The sequence below is a fragment of the Oncorhynchus gorbuscha genome, linkage group LG16 (assembly GCF_021184085.1).
Source record: "Oncorhynchus gorbuscha isolate QuinsamMale2020 ecotype Even-year linkage group LG16, OgorEven_v1.0, whole genome shotgun sequence".
Classification (NCBI taxonomy): Eukaryota; Metazoa; Chordata; class Actinopteri; order Salmoniformes; family Salmonidae; genus Oncorhynchus; species Oncorhynchus gorbuscha.
In genome coordinates this window covers 81017062-81034901 of record NC_060188.1, presented here as the reverse complement: position 1 = coordinate 81034901, position 17840 = coordinate 81017062, and the positions used below count along the sequence as shown (strand labels likewise).

At 48.1% G+C, this 17840-nt stretch overlaps 1 protein-coding gene across 1 annotated transcript in view; it reads left to right on the top strand.

The window, feature by feature from the left end:
* The first annotated feature begins 795 nt into the window (after positions 1–795).
* zswim6 (zinc finger, SWIM-type containing 6) overlaps positions 796–17840 on the top strand; it is a 92958-nt gene continuing 75913 nt past the window's right edge. The window contains exon 1 of the mRNA XM_046304675.1: positions 796–1242. Within this exon, the coding sequence (XP_046160631.1) occupies positions 816–1242 (427 nt within the window). The 5' untranslated portion in view covers positions 796–815. The remainder of the gene's footprint in view (positions 1243–17840) is intronic.

Below are 17840 nucleotides of genomic sequence, written 5' to 3'. Positions count from 1 at the left end.
GGGAATTGAGCTGACTCGTCTGAATCTGTTGCAATGAATGACATTGCATTGATTGTCCAAAGATTACAACACTCTCCATTTTAGCTGCAATAATACATCACATTTTCTAATCAATTAAGCCTGCCTCCAGGCTGCAGGGTTTTACTGAACACCACTGAGACTCCCACATCAGATTCAATTAACCTCCACTCTGCATATTTCTCTCTACCTTTACCCCATTTTCATGACTCTCTCTCCCCTCTTTTTCCTTTCTCACTCCTTCTCTCTCCATGCCCACCACATTCCTTTGGAACTGTACGTCACATAGGGCGTCTCTGTATTCCAGCACGCCCGTCCCCCTCTCCCCGAGCCACCAGGCCCGGCCAACTGACAGTTACAATCACCACCCAACCGATCCAACCCCCCCGTTACCCCCGTTTTTGCGCCCACGACTGCCTTCTCAGTCCGTCAAGAGAAATGTCAATGGTCGCCTGTCATTTTCATTACAAGGACTGTACATCCTGAAAAACATATATACAAGTTCCCCGGCACCTTCCCAACTTGTCCTGTTCGAACGAGCTGCCTCACAAAGGATTTGCCGACGTTCGGGAATTCCGCCTTTCATTCCCTTTTTAGAACCGGATAGGCCCCGCCCCTTTCTCAATTTGTCAACACAAAGGGATTTGACAACATTGTAAACGGACCGCCCACCATGCCCAAATAAGGTCCATTTGCCCATACACGGCACACAATCGATTCTAGCGTAACCTTTTCCCTTCCTTATCCAGTTTATATGGTACGTTGACTTCCGCCGTCGATGTTAAAGCAGTGCTATCATGGCGGAGCGCGTTCAGCAGCCCCCAGCCAAACGGCTCTGCTGTAGACCGGGTTATAACACGAATTGTAGACAGGGACAACGGACCGGGGGTACGTTATGTGGCGGTTCGGGTGCGGCCCAAGGCGGGTCGAGCAAAACCCAGACCCCGGAGTCTCTGTTGGACATCTCGGCCCGGAAAGTGGCTGAGAAGTGGCCGTTTCAACGGGTAGAGGAGCGCTTCGAACGGATCCCGGAGCCCGTACAGAGACGGATCGTTTACTGGTCTTTCCCAAGGAGTGAACGGGAGATCTGCATGTATTCTTCGTTCAGTACAGGGGGAGAGGAGAGTGGAACTAGCGGGGAAAATATTGATGAGACGCGGCTGCCTTTCAGACGAGGCATCGCTCTGTTGGAGAGCGGCTGTGTTGACAACGTATTGCAAGTCGGTGAGTAGAAGGACCCAAGTGGATGAAAAATAACATTTTATTTTTGATCAAAACTAGAACACGAAACAACATAGGTTGAAATGTATAACTAAAGCAGCGAGAAACGAAAAAGGAAGTGTGTTGAATTAGGTTTGAACAAAGGGGATTGAGGCGACAAAAGGGGGAGGGTTAAATCGCCGAGCTGCGTTGGCGTTATGTGTGTTGGCTGTATGATGGTCCTTTTTACAAAATCCTAATTCTATTTTTCTAACAATATTGGTTATTATAATACAGTTGGTTATGTCTATGTACCATAATACATGTGCTATGCTAGTGATTTTTTTGTTTGTTTGCTTGGTTGAAAAATAGCGTAACCATTACGGAAGTAGATGGGGGATTTAATAAATGTGACCATATACTTGGCTCGCATTCTAACATTTTCATATTTTCATTTAGCCTGCCACAAATAGGCTAATAGTCTATTTTCATACTTTGAACTGAAAAAGGCGATGCTTTTCTGGGCAGTGAGTGTGTCGCGTAATACGGTTCAGGGCTGAACCTTGTCGACTGTGTTTATTTTCCGAAGTGAAAGGCATGGGGGAGGTTTTCTGGTTTAACCAGCTAGAACATAGCTCTCAGCTGAATTGACAGTTATTTCTACGTACGTGCCATCCTATTTCTTCACTAGAAATATGTAGACGAAAACGATTACAGACGATTATGTTATGCAATCAAATCATGTTATATTTGAGTAACTGAGAAATAGCCGTTTTGGTAACACAGCTTTGACCGAGGATAGTATTTTAGCCTACCCAGTGCGCATATTGAACAGCCGTGAGGCATTCCCTTTGAAAGCCTTGGTACTTTGTTCCCATTTTCATGTTCATTTGTCTTTTCATCTTTCTGTCACCCTCCAATAGGAAGGCAAACAAATGCGTAATTTTATTTATTTTCACTGCTTGTTGAAAAGGAGTGGAAGTAATCGCGATTTAAAGCCACATTGACTATTTTTTTAAATGGACCTTGAGATGCACCAAATTGCTGCTAATTGGGTCAAGTGTGCTTATTTCCGTCATTGTAATAATCATTGGCAGGTCTACCAAAATGTAGCCTTACATACTAATGAACGCACGGTCACGTAATTTACCCCCCTGTCGACCCTGAGATACCTGCGGGGCTCCCTCCATATTCGAACTCATATGCCACCTTTGTTGTGAGTTCATTAGAGCTCTCCATCCCCCGCCTTTGGAAAGCGTTCAGCGTTCTAATCCCATTACTCTGCGTGGTTAATCTGAATTGTAATACAATATGCAAAAGTAATTTTCTGCATGGCAATCCATCCCTCCCTGTCCCCTCCTCCCTCTGAACGCAGTGGATCGGCTGGGCTTTGTGCCCTAGCCACAGTGCCAACAGGGCTCCGGGCTGCTGACTATCTAACACATTATACTATAGACCCAGGCCTGTGTCTTTATCTCGTCTATAGGCAGAGCACCGCTCCAGCGGGTCTGAAATGGTCACCTTGATAAAGATGAGCAAACGACTGTATAATATAAATCATTCAAATATTGATCTCTATTGTACGCTCAAAATCATTTTACATTATAGTTTTTACTAATACAATTGCTCAGAGAAATATTTGTTGTAATATTTAGTAAAAAAAGTAATATTTTTATTGACTCCCCTGTTTTCAATACATTTTCAATAACACACCTTGAGAGGATAATGGTACTGGCCCTTTTTCTAAAAGAGTTGGAAAACACATCCATACAGAATCCTTCCAGATCCTTGACATCCTTCGTCTGCTCTTATGAACTGCCCTCAGTAGGTATGGGGCTCTTTTCTGCTTATGAACTTCCAATTTCTACACCAAAACCAACACAGGTGTGTGTGGCCAAAGAGCTCTATTTTCATTGAGTCTGACCAAAGCACTGGTTCCAATCTGTGCAAAATGCCGTTTTAGCAATATCCAGGCGTTTACATTTGTTAGATGACATGAAAATAGAGCTCTTTGGCCAATCACACCAGTGTTGGGGTTGATGTTGAAATGAGAATGCATAAGCAGAAGATAAACCCATACCTCCTGTAAAATATGGTGGTGGATCTTTGATGTTATGGGATTATTTTGCTTCCACTGGTCCTGGGGGCTCTTGTTAAGGTCAACGACATCATGAACTTAACCTAGTAACAAGGCATTTTAACCAAAGACCTGGTTGCCTCTGCCTGGAGGCTGAAAGTTGTCCGCAAGTGGATTTTCCAGCAAGACAATAACTGCAAGCGCTCATCAAAATCCACAAAAATTGTTAATTGGTCTCAAAATTTTGCAATGGCCATTTCAGTCTCCAGACTGGAAACCCATTGAAAACCTGTGGTTTGAATTAAAGAGGGCCGTCCATAAGGCCAGATGGAGGATTTCAAAGATCTGGAAGGGTTCTGTATGGAGGAAAGATCTCTCCCAATGTGTTCGTCAACTCCTCAAACATTTTAGAAAAAGGCTCAGTGCCGTTCTCCTCACAAGGGGAGGTATTGGAAACAGAGGTGTCAATCTTTTTAACCCCTACCTTTTTTTTGGATAAATGTTTTTGTTTGTTGACTTGTTAAATAAAATCTCTTTCTCTGAGAAATTGTATTAGTATACAATATCATTTCTCCCTTTGTGCATACTTTATAGCTCAGTATTGAAATTATTTATTTTAGACATTTTTTCTCATCTTTATCAAGGGTATCAATTATTTCCGACCCTGCTGCATATCCTCTAGTCTTTCTGCTCATATTGGGAAAGAAAGAATATAAATGATTCCTCTATCAAGAGGCTCTCCTTTCTCCTTATTTTCCACAGGGTTTGCTGCCGATTTTCCGATTTAAAAAACAAAAACAAATCCTGTCAGAGATGAGCATGCCTCTCTCCTTTGTGTGTGTAAGCGTGTGCGTAGGGCTCAATCTGCATGCTAGCAATGGGGAATGACAGCAGAAAAAACCCAGGGAGGGTTTCTTGGCTGCTTGCACCACAGCCTGGAATTTACTGGAAGAATGGAGCCAAGAATTGATAAATAAAACATGCAATCTTCCCACACGTGCTTCAGCAAGAGGGGGAAGAATAGGAGAGGGGGGTTCATTGTGAACAGACCTGGGGGAGAGGATCCGTTACAGATCTGTTTGGCACACATGCATATGTACAGTGTGGTATACAGTACACACCCTCTCTACACAGGAAGTACACATACACACACAGTATATGTGACGTGTAGGTTAACAGCCTGCTTAACAACCAAATTATTATTGCCTTATTGACGGTCAAATCATATGATCATTTTCTTGACACACAACACGTTATGATATGGTCATAACCGTGTCATAATATGTCATAACAGCTGAAATAACCTGTTTTTATAATATGGTCATACCCATGTCATAACAGCTGACATAACCTGTTTTTATAATATGGTCATAACACTGACATATAGTTAGACCTGTTTTATTTCATGGCTGGTTATGACATCTACATAAGTGTCAACCTACCACACAAGACAAAACATTCCATTACACCTTAGCCTTCGTGTCAACAGTATGTTTCCGATATATTTCTATACACAGAACCAATCAAACGTTTGGTCACACCTACTCATTACTACTCACACTTTTTTTTTACAGATATATATTTTTTTACTATTTTCTACATTGTAGAATAATAGCGAAGACATCAACTATGAAATAACTCATGGAGTCATGTAGTAACTAAAGTGTTAAACAATTCAAAATATCTTTTATATTTGAGATTCTTCAAAGTGGCCTCCCGTTGCCTTGAGGACAGCTTTTCTTCACTCTGCGGTCCAACTCATCCCAGACCATCTCATTTGGGTTGAGGTCGGATGATTGTGGAGGCCAGGTCATCTGATGCAGCCCTCCATCACTCTCCTTCTTGGTCAAATAGCCCTTACACAGCCTGGGTGTGTGTTGGGTCATTGTCCTGTTGAAAAACAAATGATAGTCCCATTAAGCGCAAACCACATGGGAAGGTACAGAGACAAAGTGGAATCTCAATTCAATGGCTTAGACACAAGAGGCATGTGGCAGGGTCTACAGTCAATCACGGACTACAAGATGAAATCCAGCCCAGTCACGGACCAGGATGTCTTGCTCCCAGGCAGACTAAATAACTTTTTTGCCCGCTTTGAGGACAATACAGTGCCACTGACACGGCCTGCAACGGAAACATGCAGTCTCTCCTTCACTGCAGCCGAGGTGAGTAAGACACTTAAACGTGTTAACCCTCGCAAGGCTGCAGGCCCAGACGGCATCCCCAGCCGCGCCCTCCGAGCATGCGCAGACCAGCTGGCCGGTGTGTTTACGGACATATTCAATCAATCCCTATACCAGTCTGCTGTTCCCACATGCTTCAAGAGGGCCACCATTGTTCCTGTTCCCAAGAAAGCTAAGGTAACTGAGCTAAACGACTACCGCCCCGTAGCACTCACTTCCGTCATCATGAAGTGCTTTGAGAGACTAGTCAAGGACCATATCACCTCCACCCTACCTGACACCCTAGACCCACTCCAATTTGCTTACCGCCCAAATAGGTCCACAGACGATGCAATCTCAACCACACTGCACACTGCCCTAACCCACCTGGACAAGAGGAATACCTATGTGAGAATGCTGTTCATCGACTACAGCTCGGCATTCAACACCATAGTACCCTCCAAGCTCGTCATCAAGCTCGAGACCCTGGGTCTCGACCCCGCCCTGTGCAACTGGGTACTGGACTTCCTGACGGGCCGCCCCCAGGTGGTGAGGGTAGGCAACAACATCTCCTCCCCGCTGATCCTCAACACGGGGGCCCCACAAGGGTGCGTTCTGAGCCCTCTCCTGTACTCCCTGTTCACCCACGACTGCGTGGCCACGCACGCCTCCAACTCAATCATCAAGTTTGCGGACGACACAACAGTGGTAGGCTTGATTACCAACAACGACGAGACGGCCTACAGGGAGGAGGTGAGGGCCCTTGGAGTGTGGTGTCAGGAAAATAACCTCACACTCAACGTCAACAAAACTAAGGAGATGATTGTGGACTTCGGGAAACAGCAGAGGGAACACACCCCTATCCACATCGATGGAACAGTAGTGGAGAGGGTAGCTAGTTTTAAGTTCCTCGGCATACACATCACAGACAAACTGAATTGGTCCACTCACACTGACAGCGTCGTGAAGAAGGCGCAGCAGCGCCTATTCAACCTCAGGAGGCTGAAAAAATTTGGCTTGTCACCAAAAGCACTCACAAACTTCTACAGATGCACAATCGAGAGCATCCTGGCGGGCTGTATCACCGCCTGGTACGGCAACTGCTCCGCCCTCAACCGTAAGGCTCTCCAGAGGGTAGTGAGGACTGCACAACGCATCACCGGGGGCAAACTACCTGCCCTCCAGGACACCTACACCACCCGTTGTTACAGGAAGGCCATAAAGATCATCAAGGACATCAACCACCCGAACCACTGCCTGTTCACCCCGCTATCATCCAGAAGGCGAGGTCAGTACAGGTGCATCAAAGCTGGGACCGAGAGACTGAAAAACAGCTTCTATCTCAAGGCCATCAGACTGTTAAATAGCCACCACTATCATTGAGTGGCTGCTGCCAACACACTGTCATTGACACTGACCCAACTCCAGCCATTTTAATAATGGGAATTGATGGAAATGATGTAAATATATCACTAGCCACTTTAAACAATGCTACCTTATATAATGTTACTTACCCTACATTATTCATCTCATATGCATATGTATATACTGTACTCTACAACATCGACTGCATCCTTATGTAACACATGTATCACTAGCCACTTTAACTATGCCACTTTGTTTACTTTGTCTACACACTCATCTCATATGTATATACTGTACTCGATACCATCTACTGTATGCTGCTCTGTACCATCACTCATTCATATATCCTTATGTACATGTTCCTTATCCCCTTACACTGTGTATAAGACAGTAGTTTTGGAATTGTTAGTTAGATTACTTGTTGGTTATCACTGCATTGTCGGAACTAGAAGCACAAGCATTTCGCTACACTCGCATTAACATCTGCTAACCATGTGTATGTGACAAATAAAATTTGATTTGATTTGATGGCTACAGAATGCTGTCGTAGCCATGCTGGTTAAGTGTGCCTTGAATTCTGAAGCATGTATTTGCGTTGCCGTCTGAGGTGAACTCTAATGAACTTATCATCTGCAGCAGAGGTAACTTGATTCCATGTGTTATTTCATAGTGTTGATGTCTTCACTATTATTCTACAATGTAGAAAATAGTACAAATGAAGAAAAACCCTTGAATGAGTAGGTGTCCAAACTTCTGACTGGTACTGTGTGTATAAATATATCAGAAATATACTGTTGACATGTAGGCTACTTTGAATAAATGTCCGTTTTTACTTTAGGTGTCATAATCAGTCGAAATAACGCAATATAAGTCACAGCAGGTGTAAAAATGTGTCATTACAGTGTTATGACCATGTTGTGTTTGCTATTATGACATGGTTATGACTGTTATGACACTGGGTATTAAGAAAAGTGTTACATATCATATTTCTCAATGTTGTTTTGGATGAAAAACATACAGTTGTTAATGTCTCTGCTGAATTGTCTGTCACTGTCCCAGTCTGTTTTATCCCAAGGCCAAATTAGAGGCCCTACCTATCTAGCCTGCTCAGGTCCTGCTGATTGGAAAGCTACTTATCTGATAGCCAGCTCATAGTAAACATGTCATGGACATGACTGCCTGGATGAGAGAAACACAGGGATCTATCCCACACACACAGGACAGGCTATGGCTAGCGCACCTCTCTCTCACAGGGATCTATCCCACACACACGCAGGACGGGCTATGGCTCGCGCTCCTCTCTCTCACAGGGATCTATCACACACACACAGGACGGGCTATGGCTCGCGCTCCTCTCTCTCACAGGGATCTATCCCACACACACACAGGACGGGCTATGGCTAGCGCTCCTCTCTCTCACAGGGATCTATCACACACACACACAGGACGGGTTATGGCTCGCTCTCCTCTCTCTCACAGGGATCTATCACACACACACAGGACGGGCTATGGCTCGCGCTCCTCTCTCTCACAGGGATCTATCCCACACACACAGGACGGGCTATGGCTCGCTCTCCTCTCTCTCACAGGGATCTATCCCACACACACACAGGACGGGCTATGGCTCGCGCTCCTCTCTCTCACAGGGATCTATCACACACACACACAGGACGGGCTATGGCTCGCGCTCCTCTCTCTCACAGGGATCTATCCCACACACACACAGGACGGGCTATGGCTAGCGCTCCTCTCTCTCACAGGGATCTATCACACACACACACAGGACGGGCTATGGCTCGCTCTCCTCTCTCTCACAGGGATCTATCACACACACACAGGACGGGCTATGGCTCGCGCTCCTCTCTCTCACAGGGATCTATCCCACACACACAGGACGGGCTATGGCTCGCTCTCCTCTCTCTCACAGGGATCTATCCCACACACACACAGGACGGGCTATGGCTCGCGCTCCTCTCTCTCACAGGGATCTATCACACACACACACAGTACGGGCTATGGCTCGCTCTCCTCTCTCTCACAGGGATCTATCCCACACACACAGTACGGGCTATGGCTCGCGCTCCTCTCTCTCACAGGGATCTATCCCACACACACAGGACGGGCTATGGCTAGCGCTCCTCTCTCTCACAGGGATCTATCCCACACACACACAGGACGGGCTATGACTAGCGCTCCTCTCTCTCACAGGGATCTATCCCACACACACAGGACGGGCTATGGCTAGCGCTCCTCTCTCTCTCAGGGATCTATCACACACACGCAGGACGGGCTATGGCTAGCGCTCCTCTCTCTCACAGGGATCTATCCCACACACACACAGGACGGGCTATGGCTAGCGCTCCTCTCTCTCACAGGGATCTATCACACACACACAGGACGGGCTATGGCTAGCGCTCCTTCTCTCTCTCAGGGATCTATCACACACACAGTACGGGCTATGGCTAGCGCTCCTCTCTCTCACAGGTATCTATCCCACACACACACAGGACGGGCTATGGCTAGCGCTCCTCTCTCTCACAGGGATCTATCACACACACACACAGTACGGGCTATGGCTAGCGCTCCTCTCTCTCACAGGTATCTATCCCACACACACACAGGACGGGCTATGGCTAGCGCTCCTCTCTCTCACAGGTATCTATCCCACACACACACAGGGCGGGCTATGGCTCGCACTCCTCTCTCTCACAGGTATCTATCCCACACACACACAGGGCGGGCTATGGCTCGTGCTCCTCTCTCACAGGGATCTATCACACACACACACAGGGCGGGCTATGGCTCGCGCTCCTCTCTCTCACAGGGATCTATCACTGCTGTTAGCGGTCTATAAACACTGACACGTTGCAGTGTGTGTGTCTTTCTGTGTGGATAACTACACGTTTCACTGTGCAAGCAGGTGCAGGCAAGGCAGAGTCCTTTTCCATATGGGCATGTGGAATACAGGCAAACATAGGAAAGTGAAGGGAAATAAATATTAGCCTTTTTTCCCTAACCAATGTCTTCATACGTGCCTACGGTTGTTATTGTTATGCAATGTTTTGTCACCCTCCAATAACTGGTTATAAATGGTGTAGGCCTATTACATGTTTATAACCATGTCTTTCTATTCACAGACGTTATTAATGTAGTGTCTTATGTATCATGCATTCATTACCTCATTGTTAGACGTTACTATTCATTATCCCCTTAATAAATGCACGATCCTGTCCTCTAGCTGCGCGTGTCGTGTCAACATTGATCCAGCTTGTAAAGCAGCTCCTAAACCCCTCCCACGGCACCCCAACGAGGTGAAGTTCAACCCCTCCCCCTCTCCTTTACCTCGGTGAACCCCCCCCCCTTGTCTGTCTGTCTGTTTCCATCTGTCTCTGTTCTATGAGGTCAGAGTTCGTCAACACGGATCCTATTAGCTGTGAGTGTCTTATTGCTGAGACAGGACTTTGGAGGATTTGAGTGAGATGTTATGGTGTATGCGCGTGCATCCATGCATGCGTGTCTGCCTGTACTGGTTGTTTTAGGGGATGGGAGAGATGATATCTTTGATAATCATAAACAGAAGACAGAAAAGGTTTTACTCTCTCTACTGAGGGAAGTCTGAGTGTATTTGTGTCGACCAGAATGTAGGCTGGTGTGAACTCTCGTGCTCTCAGTCATTCACTGACCAGTATCTAGAGTTGACAGGACAGTTTGGCCATTTAACATGACATAACATAACAGATTAATATGCTGCTAGATAAAGATACAAGCACCCCAGTATAACCTGATGTCATGTTTGTACAACAATGTTGCCTGTGACCATATGACACTGACCCAGACCCAGGAAGGAGCATATTGTGGTTACAACTTAATCCAGAAATGATTGGCATTAAGACTGTCTGCCATAAGATATGTGAGCGACGTAGACCCAGTCTATCATCAGACAGGGAGCTGGGCATGTTTATTTTCTTTGTGTAAGCCCTAGCAGTGTTTAGTGGGCTGAGTTTATTATAACCTCGCAGGCCATACATACTGCTAGTCATGCATGACAGAATAGCACACTGCCATTTTAGGCCCAGAAATGGCAGAATATGCATATCAGGGCCAAGGTCTACAGAACCTAGGCTTCACTGCCTAACTCCCTTACTGTTTCTCTGGTCCTCTGAAGTGACTTCATTCCTCTGTCTCCTCTCCTCGTTCTGTACTGATATGAGAGAGTTGAGCTGGGGGAAGACAGCCACGACGGGCTTCCGCCATGTTACTTTCACTTTCTTCCAACTCTTTTCAGACCATTACAGATTAAGTAGAGGTCATGATGCAATGGGTTTGTGTGTCAAGTGTTTCTGGAGGCTACTTCTGTATTTAGAGCTTCTGTCACCATTATTCTGGATTTTACAGCCATTTACCTCTATTTACAGCCGTTTACCTCTATTTACAGCCGTTTACCTCTATTTACAGCCGTTTACATCTATTTACAGCCGTTTACATCTATTTACAGCCGTTTACATCTATTTACAGCCATTTACCTCTATTTACAGCCATTTACATCTATTTACAGCCATTTACCTCTATTTACAGCCATTTACCTCCATTTACAGCCATTTACCTCTATTTACAGCCATTTACCTCTATTTACAGCCGTTTACCTCTATTTACAGCCGTTTACCTCTATTTACAGCCATTTACATCTATTTACAGCCATTTACATCTATTTACAGCCATTTACCTCTATTTACAGCCATTTACCTCTATTTACAGCCATTTACAGCCGTTTACCTCTATTTACAGTTTACCTCTATTTACAGCCATTTACCTCTATTTACAGCCATTTACCTCTATTTACAGCCGTTTACCTCTATTTACAGCCATGTACCTCTATTTACAGCCATATATTTACAGCCGTTTACCTCCTTTTAAAGCTATTTCTGTTTAACTTAGGCTAACTTCATTACAACATCACCGAGATTAGTGTTACCGATCAGAGTGCAGAATTGAATACTTGGCATGGGGCTGTTGTTGTAGAGACTCCAGGGGCCCTGGGCTGATGGAAGGAAGACAATATACTTAAGTGTAAGTCAGTATCAAACCCTGAGCAAACCCACACATGAAGGAGGAGGAGCGCAGGAGAGTGATAGAGCAAGTCTTCTTCCTCATTACAGGTGCATCCTGCTGGTCAGTGGTTGGAGCTGAGGGCTGTGGTCTGTGGTCTGGTCCTGGCGTGGGGATGGCAGAGTGTCACCACACAGTGAAATCTCACCCTGCCTCAGATCAGACTCTCACACAGGCCTCTGCTACAAGCATTTACAACCAGACTACTGCGCAGGACACTACTTCTGGCTACGTTCACTATAGTGTACTAGAGGGCCGGGGCTTTTTTCCAGACAAAGCAAGTGTAAAGGTTGCGTGAAGGAGGGCAGAACAGGCCTGACATGATCTCCAGCTACCAGATGGGTGTTCAGGGTAATAATGGTAGGATAATGACACGTTGTGTAATAATAACACATTCATAACCTCCATTGTCGCTCAGTAAGACCAATGTTGGCCTTTCCCCTCCTATCATCATCGTCTCAGTTAGACACACACACATAATTTATTATATTTCTATATCTATATTCACACATACCTTGACCCGTGTGCTTTGAAGTGTCAGGTGGTGAAGGTTCATATGTATTCTCTATAAAACATAGGGTCTGTACATATGGTACAGCCGGTTAGGGTTTACACACCAGACAATGCCTTGTGGGGTGGCTGGCTAGGCTTTATAGACTCATGTCTGTTATGTGAGAGATGTGGCCCAGCCTGTTGGTGAATTCCACGGTGGTAGAGGGGGGAGTTTGATTCTGAAGTGATGGTGTTGAACAGGAACAATAGAGTTGTACGGAACAGAATGCAAATAGAATGTTTGTTTACTGACGCTATTGTAACACTGACTCACTGCAGTGCACGTGAAACCCCAAGGCCCTAGCAGATTTAGGCACTGGTTTTACTGCTGGCTATCTCATCTGCAATCCTCAATCCAATCAATGTTCCGGGGTTCTCCTGAACGATCGCGTGCACTCACTCACTCACTCACTCACACTCTGTCTCTCTACTGGGCTCGATGTTGTTTATCAGTATAAAAGTGAGAGCAAATGTCGACTTTTTCTTCCTCCCATGATCCATTTTTATTGGAGCTGCAGTGGTTAGACGGTGAACCAAGGCAGCACTGCACCCCACAGAGGGCATCATACACATTATAGCAGAGGAGTCCAGATCTGTACAGCCTTCATGAATATGAAGCGTTTTCGAGATTTCAGAGTTATTAGTCTGACATACTTTATCAATAGGCGGAGGTGGGGGTGTAGGCCTATTTAGACTTTCTTAGTATGATGTACAGATTGGTAAATATTTCATAAGATTGTAAAATGTATTGTAGTATTGTAGTGGTTCTGCAGTAGTGGTAGTTGGAGAGGGAGGTTGAAAACTAAAGAGGTATGGTGAAGGGTGGGAAGAGAGGTATCTGTGGTAGAGGTGAAATGTTTCCTCTGGTGCCATTTCTCATGTCCCGTGTGTAGATCCTGTATAGTTTTCCTGTTCTAAGTCCTGGAGTTCTGCCTGGGTATTTCTCATGTCCCGTGTGTAAATCCTGTGTAGTTTTCCTGCTGTTCTAAGTCCTGGAGTTCTGCCTGGGTATTTCTCATGTCCCGTGTGTAAATCCTGTGTAGTTTTCCTGTTCTAAGTCCTGGAATTCTGCCTGGGTATTTCTCAGCTCTGTGCGGCGGAAATTCCCAAACTACATAATTTACCCCTGGATTCAGGAGGAAAAATACAGACATAAGCAAAAGTAGACTCTCTCACACACACACACACATGCACACACACACACATTATTGTTGTTACATTGTCCAGAAGGAACCTGCTAGAAGCATTTTGTTGGACGATGTACACCATGCATATCCCGTACATACGACTAATGAAACTTGAAACACAAACGGCCACATACCCCAATTTGGCTTTATCTTTCTTCTTATCAGCCGTACAGACCACATCTATCTCACACACACACACACACACACACACACACACACACACACACACACACACACACACACACACACACACACACACACACACACACACACACACACACACACACACACACACACACACACACACACACACACACACACACACACACACACACACACACACACACACACACACACACAGTGGCCTCCCTTAAAGGGGATGTGTCGGCAGAGGATTATTTGTACCCATAGAGCTCTGATCAAGTCAAAGCCTGCTGCTCCCAAAGCATCATGGGATTACTGTTGCTCAGCGCAACACCCAACAAAACTCTGACAGCATGGAACTATTAGGCTACGGAACCAGTCCCCTGAGCCAACAACTACCTGCCTGCCTGTAACATTCCAAACACACCATGCTTGACACTTCTAGAACATTCTAACACCCAAAACACACTGCTTTGCTACTTGCCATGTTTCCTAAATCTTCTTTTCTCTAGTGGGTCAGATAAAGGCAGCGGAGAGGCCTAGCGAGTCCAAGGGTCTTTAGAAGACGGAGAATACCTCGTCTACAGATGAGCTGTACGTACCTTTCTTAATGAGGTGTCAGACAGACCCACACATTTCCCCCACCTCTTCTCCTCGCCTGTCCTATCTCGGAATAGAAATAGTGTTGGCATGTTGAGGTGCCAGAGCTCAACCTCACTGGTTGTCCGTCACACACGTCACACACGTCAGGGTGTCAGCCATATGCTTTGCGTGTTTAGCCAGCATCCTGGGGAAGGCACAGGAATGGCCAGACAGGATGGTAGGTACTAGGTAGGCGCCCAGGGTAATACCCTGCGTTTGGACCTTGGCCCGCTCTCTGTTTTATAGAACACTTGTACTGAACCTGTAGAGAGACGTAATGGGCCGTGTGTGTTCTCACTGACCTTCTGAACCCCCAGTCACCTATTATCAGGCATGTGCTGCTTCCTGCTTTAACGCACCACTTCCTTCAGGGATTCTCTGGGTTGGGTTACATTCCCCCTCTCCCCTCTCTCTCCCGCTCTCTCCTCTCTCCCGCTCTCTCCTCTATCCCGCTCTCTCCTCTATCCCGCTCTCTCCTCTATCCCGCTCTCTCCTCTATCCCGCTCTCTCCTCTATCCCGCTCTCTCCCATATCCCGCTCTCTCCCCTATCCCGCTCTCTCCCCTATCCCGCTCTCTCCCCTATCCTTCTCTCTCCTCTCCCTCTCCCCTACCCCGCTCTCTCTCCTGTTCTCTCTCTCCCCTATCCCGCTCTCTCCCCTATCCCGCTCTCTCCCCTATCCCGCTCTCTCCCCTATCCCGCTCTCTCCCCTATCCTGCTCTCTCTCCTGTTCTCTCTCTCCCCTATCCCGCTCTCTCCCCTATCCTGCTCTCTCCCCTATCCCGCTCTCTCCCCTATCCCGCTCTCTCCCTTATCCCGCTCTCTCCCTATCCCGCTCTCTCCCCTATCCCGCTCTCTCCCCTATCCCGCTCTCTCCCTATCCCGCTCTCTCCCCCCTCTATCCCGCTCTCTCCCCTATCCCGCTCTCTCCCCTATCCCGCTCTCTCTCCCTATCCCGCTCTCTCCCTATCCCGCTCTCTCCCCTATCCCGCTCTCTCCCCTATCCCGCTCTCTCCCCTATTCTTCTCTCTCCTCTCCCTCTCCCCTACCCCGCTCTCTCTCCTGTTCTCTCTCTCCCCTATCCCGCTCTCTCTCCTGTTCTCTCTCTCCCCTATCCCGCTCTCTCCCCTATCCCGCTCTCTCCCCTATCCTGCTCTCTCTCCTGTTCTCTCTCTCCCCTATCCTGCTCTCTCCCCTATCCCGCTCTCTCCCCTATCCTGCTCTCTCCCCTATCCCGCTCTCTCCCCTATCCCGCTCTCTCCCTTATCCCGCTCTCTCCCCTATCCCGCTCTCTCCCCTATCCCGCTCTCTCCCCTATCCCGCTCTCTCCCCTATCCCGCTCTCTCCCCTATCCCGCTCTCTCCCCTATCCCGCTCTCTCCCCTATCCCGCTCTCTCCCCTATCCCGCTCTCTCCCCTATCCCGCTCTCTCCCCTATCCTGCTCTCTCTCCTATCCTGCTCTCTCTCCTATCCTGCTCTCTCCTGTTCTCTCTCTCTCCCTCTCCCCTATCCCGCTCTCTCCCCTATCCCCTATCCCGCTCTCTCCCCTATCCCGCTCTCTCCCCTATCCCGCTCTCTCCCCTATCCCGCTCTCTCCCCTATCCTGCTCTCTCCTGTTCTCTCTCCTGTTCTCTCCTATCCTGCTCTCTCCTGTTCTCTCTCTCCCTCTCCCCTATCCTGCTCTCTCCTGTTCTCTCTCTCTCCCTCTCCCCTATCCTGCTCTCTCCTGTTCTCTCTCTCTCCCTCTCCCCTATCCCGCTCTCTCCTGTTCTCTCCTATCCCGCTCTCTCCCATATCCTGCTCTCTCCCATATCCTGCTCTCTCCCCTATCCTGCTCTCTCCTGTTCTCTCTCCTGTTCTCTCCTATCCTGCTCTCTCCTGTTCTCTCTCTCTCCCTCTCCCCTATCCCGCTCTCTCCTGTTCTCTCCTATCCTGCTCTCTCCTGTTCTCTCTCTCTCCCCTATCCTGCTCTCTCCCCTATCCCGCTCTCTCCCTTATCCCGCTCTCTTTCCTATCCCGCTCTCTCCCCTATCCCGCTCTCTCCCCTATCCCGCTCTCTCCCCTATCCCGCTCTCTCCCTTATCCCGCTCTCTCCCCTATCCCGCTCTCTCCCCTATCCCGCTCTCTCCCTTATCCCGCTCTCTCCCCTATCCCGCTCTCTCCCCTATCCCGCTCTCTCCCCTATCCCGCTCTCTCCCCTATCCCGCTCTCTCCCTATCCCGCTCTGTCCCCTATCCCGCTCTCTCCCCTATCCCGCTCTCTCCCCTATCCCGCTCTCTCCCCTATCCCGCTCTCTCCCCTATCCCGCTCTCTCCCCTATCCCGCTCTCTCCCCTATCCCGCTCTCTCCCCTATCCCGCTCTCTCCCATATCCCGCTCTCTCCCCTATCCTGCTCTCTCCTGTTCTCTCTCCTGTTCTCTCCTATCCTGCTCTCTCCTGTTCTCTCTCTCTCCCTCTCCCCTATCCTGCTCTCTCCTGTTCTCTCTCTCTCCCTCTCCCCTATCCTGCTCTCTCCCATATCCCGCTCTCTCCTGTTCTCTCCTATCCTGCTCTCTCCTGTTCTCTCTCTCTCCCTCTCCCCTATCCTGCTCTCTCCCCTATCCTGCTCTCTCCCCTATCCTGCTCTCTCCCTTATCCCGCTCTCTTTCCTATCCCGCTCTCTCCCCTATCCCGCTCTCTCCCCTATCCCGCTCTCTCCCCTATCCCGCTCTCTCCCCTATCCCGCTCTCTCCCTATCCCGCTCTCTCCCCTATCCCGCTCTCTCCCTATCCCGCTCTCTCCCTATCCTGCTCTCTCCCCTATCCTGCTCTCTCTCCTATCCTGCTCTCTCTCCTATCCTGCTCTCTCCTGTTCTCTCTCTCTCCCTCTCCCCTATCCCGCTCTCTCCCCTATCCCGCTCTCTCCCCTATCCCGCTCTCTCCCCTATCCCGCTCTCTCCCCTATTCCGCTCTCTCCCCTATCCCGCTCTCTCCCCTATCCCGCTCTCTCCCCTATCCCGCTCTCTCCCCTATCCCGCTCTCTCCCATATCCCGCTCTCTCCCCTATCCTGCTCTCTCCTGTTCTCTCTCTCTCCCTCTCCCCTATCCTGCTCTCTCCTGTTCTCTCTCTCTCCCTCTCCCCTATCCTGCTCTCTCCTGTTCTCTCTCTCTCTCCCTCTCCCCTATCCTGCTCTCTCCTGTTCTCTCTCTCTCCCTCTCCCCTATCCTGCTCTCTCCTGTTCTCTCTCTCTCCCTCTCCCCTATCCTGCTCTCTCCCCTATCCTGCTCTCTCCCCTATCCTGCTCTCTCCCCTATCCTGCTCTCTCCCATATCCCGCTCTCTCCTGCTCTCTCTCCTATCCTGCTCTCTCTCCTATCCTGCTCTCTCTCCTATCCTGCTCTCTCCCCTAT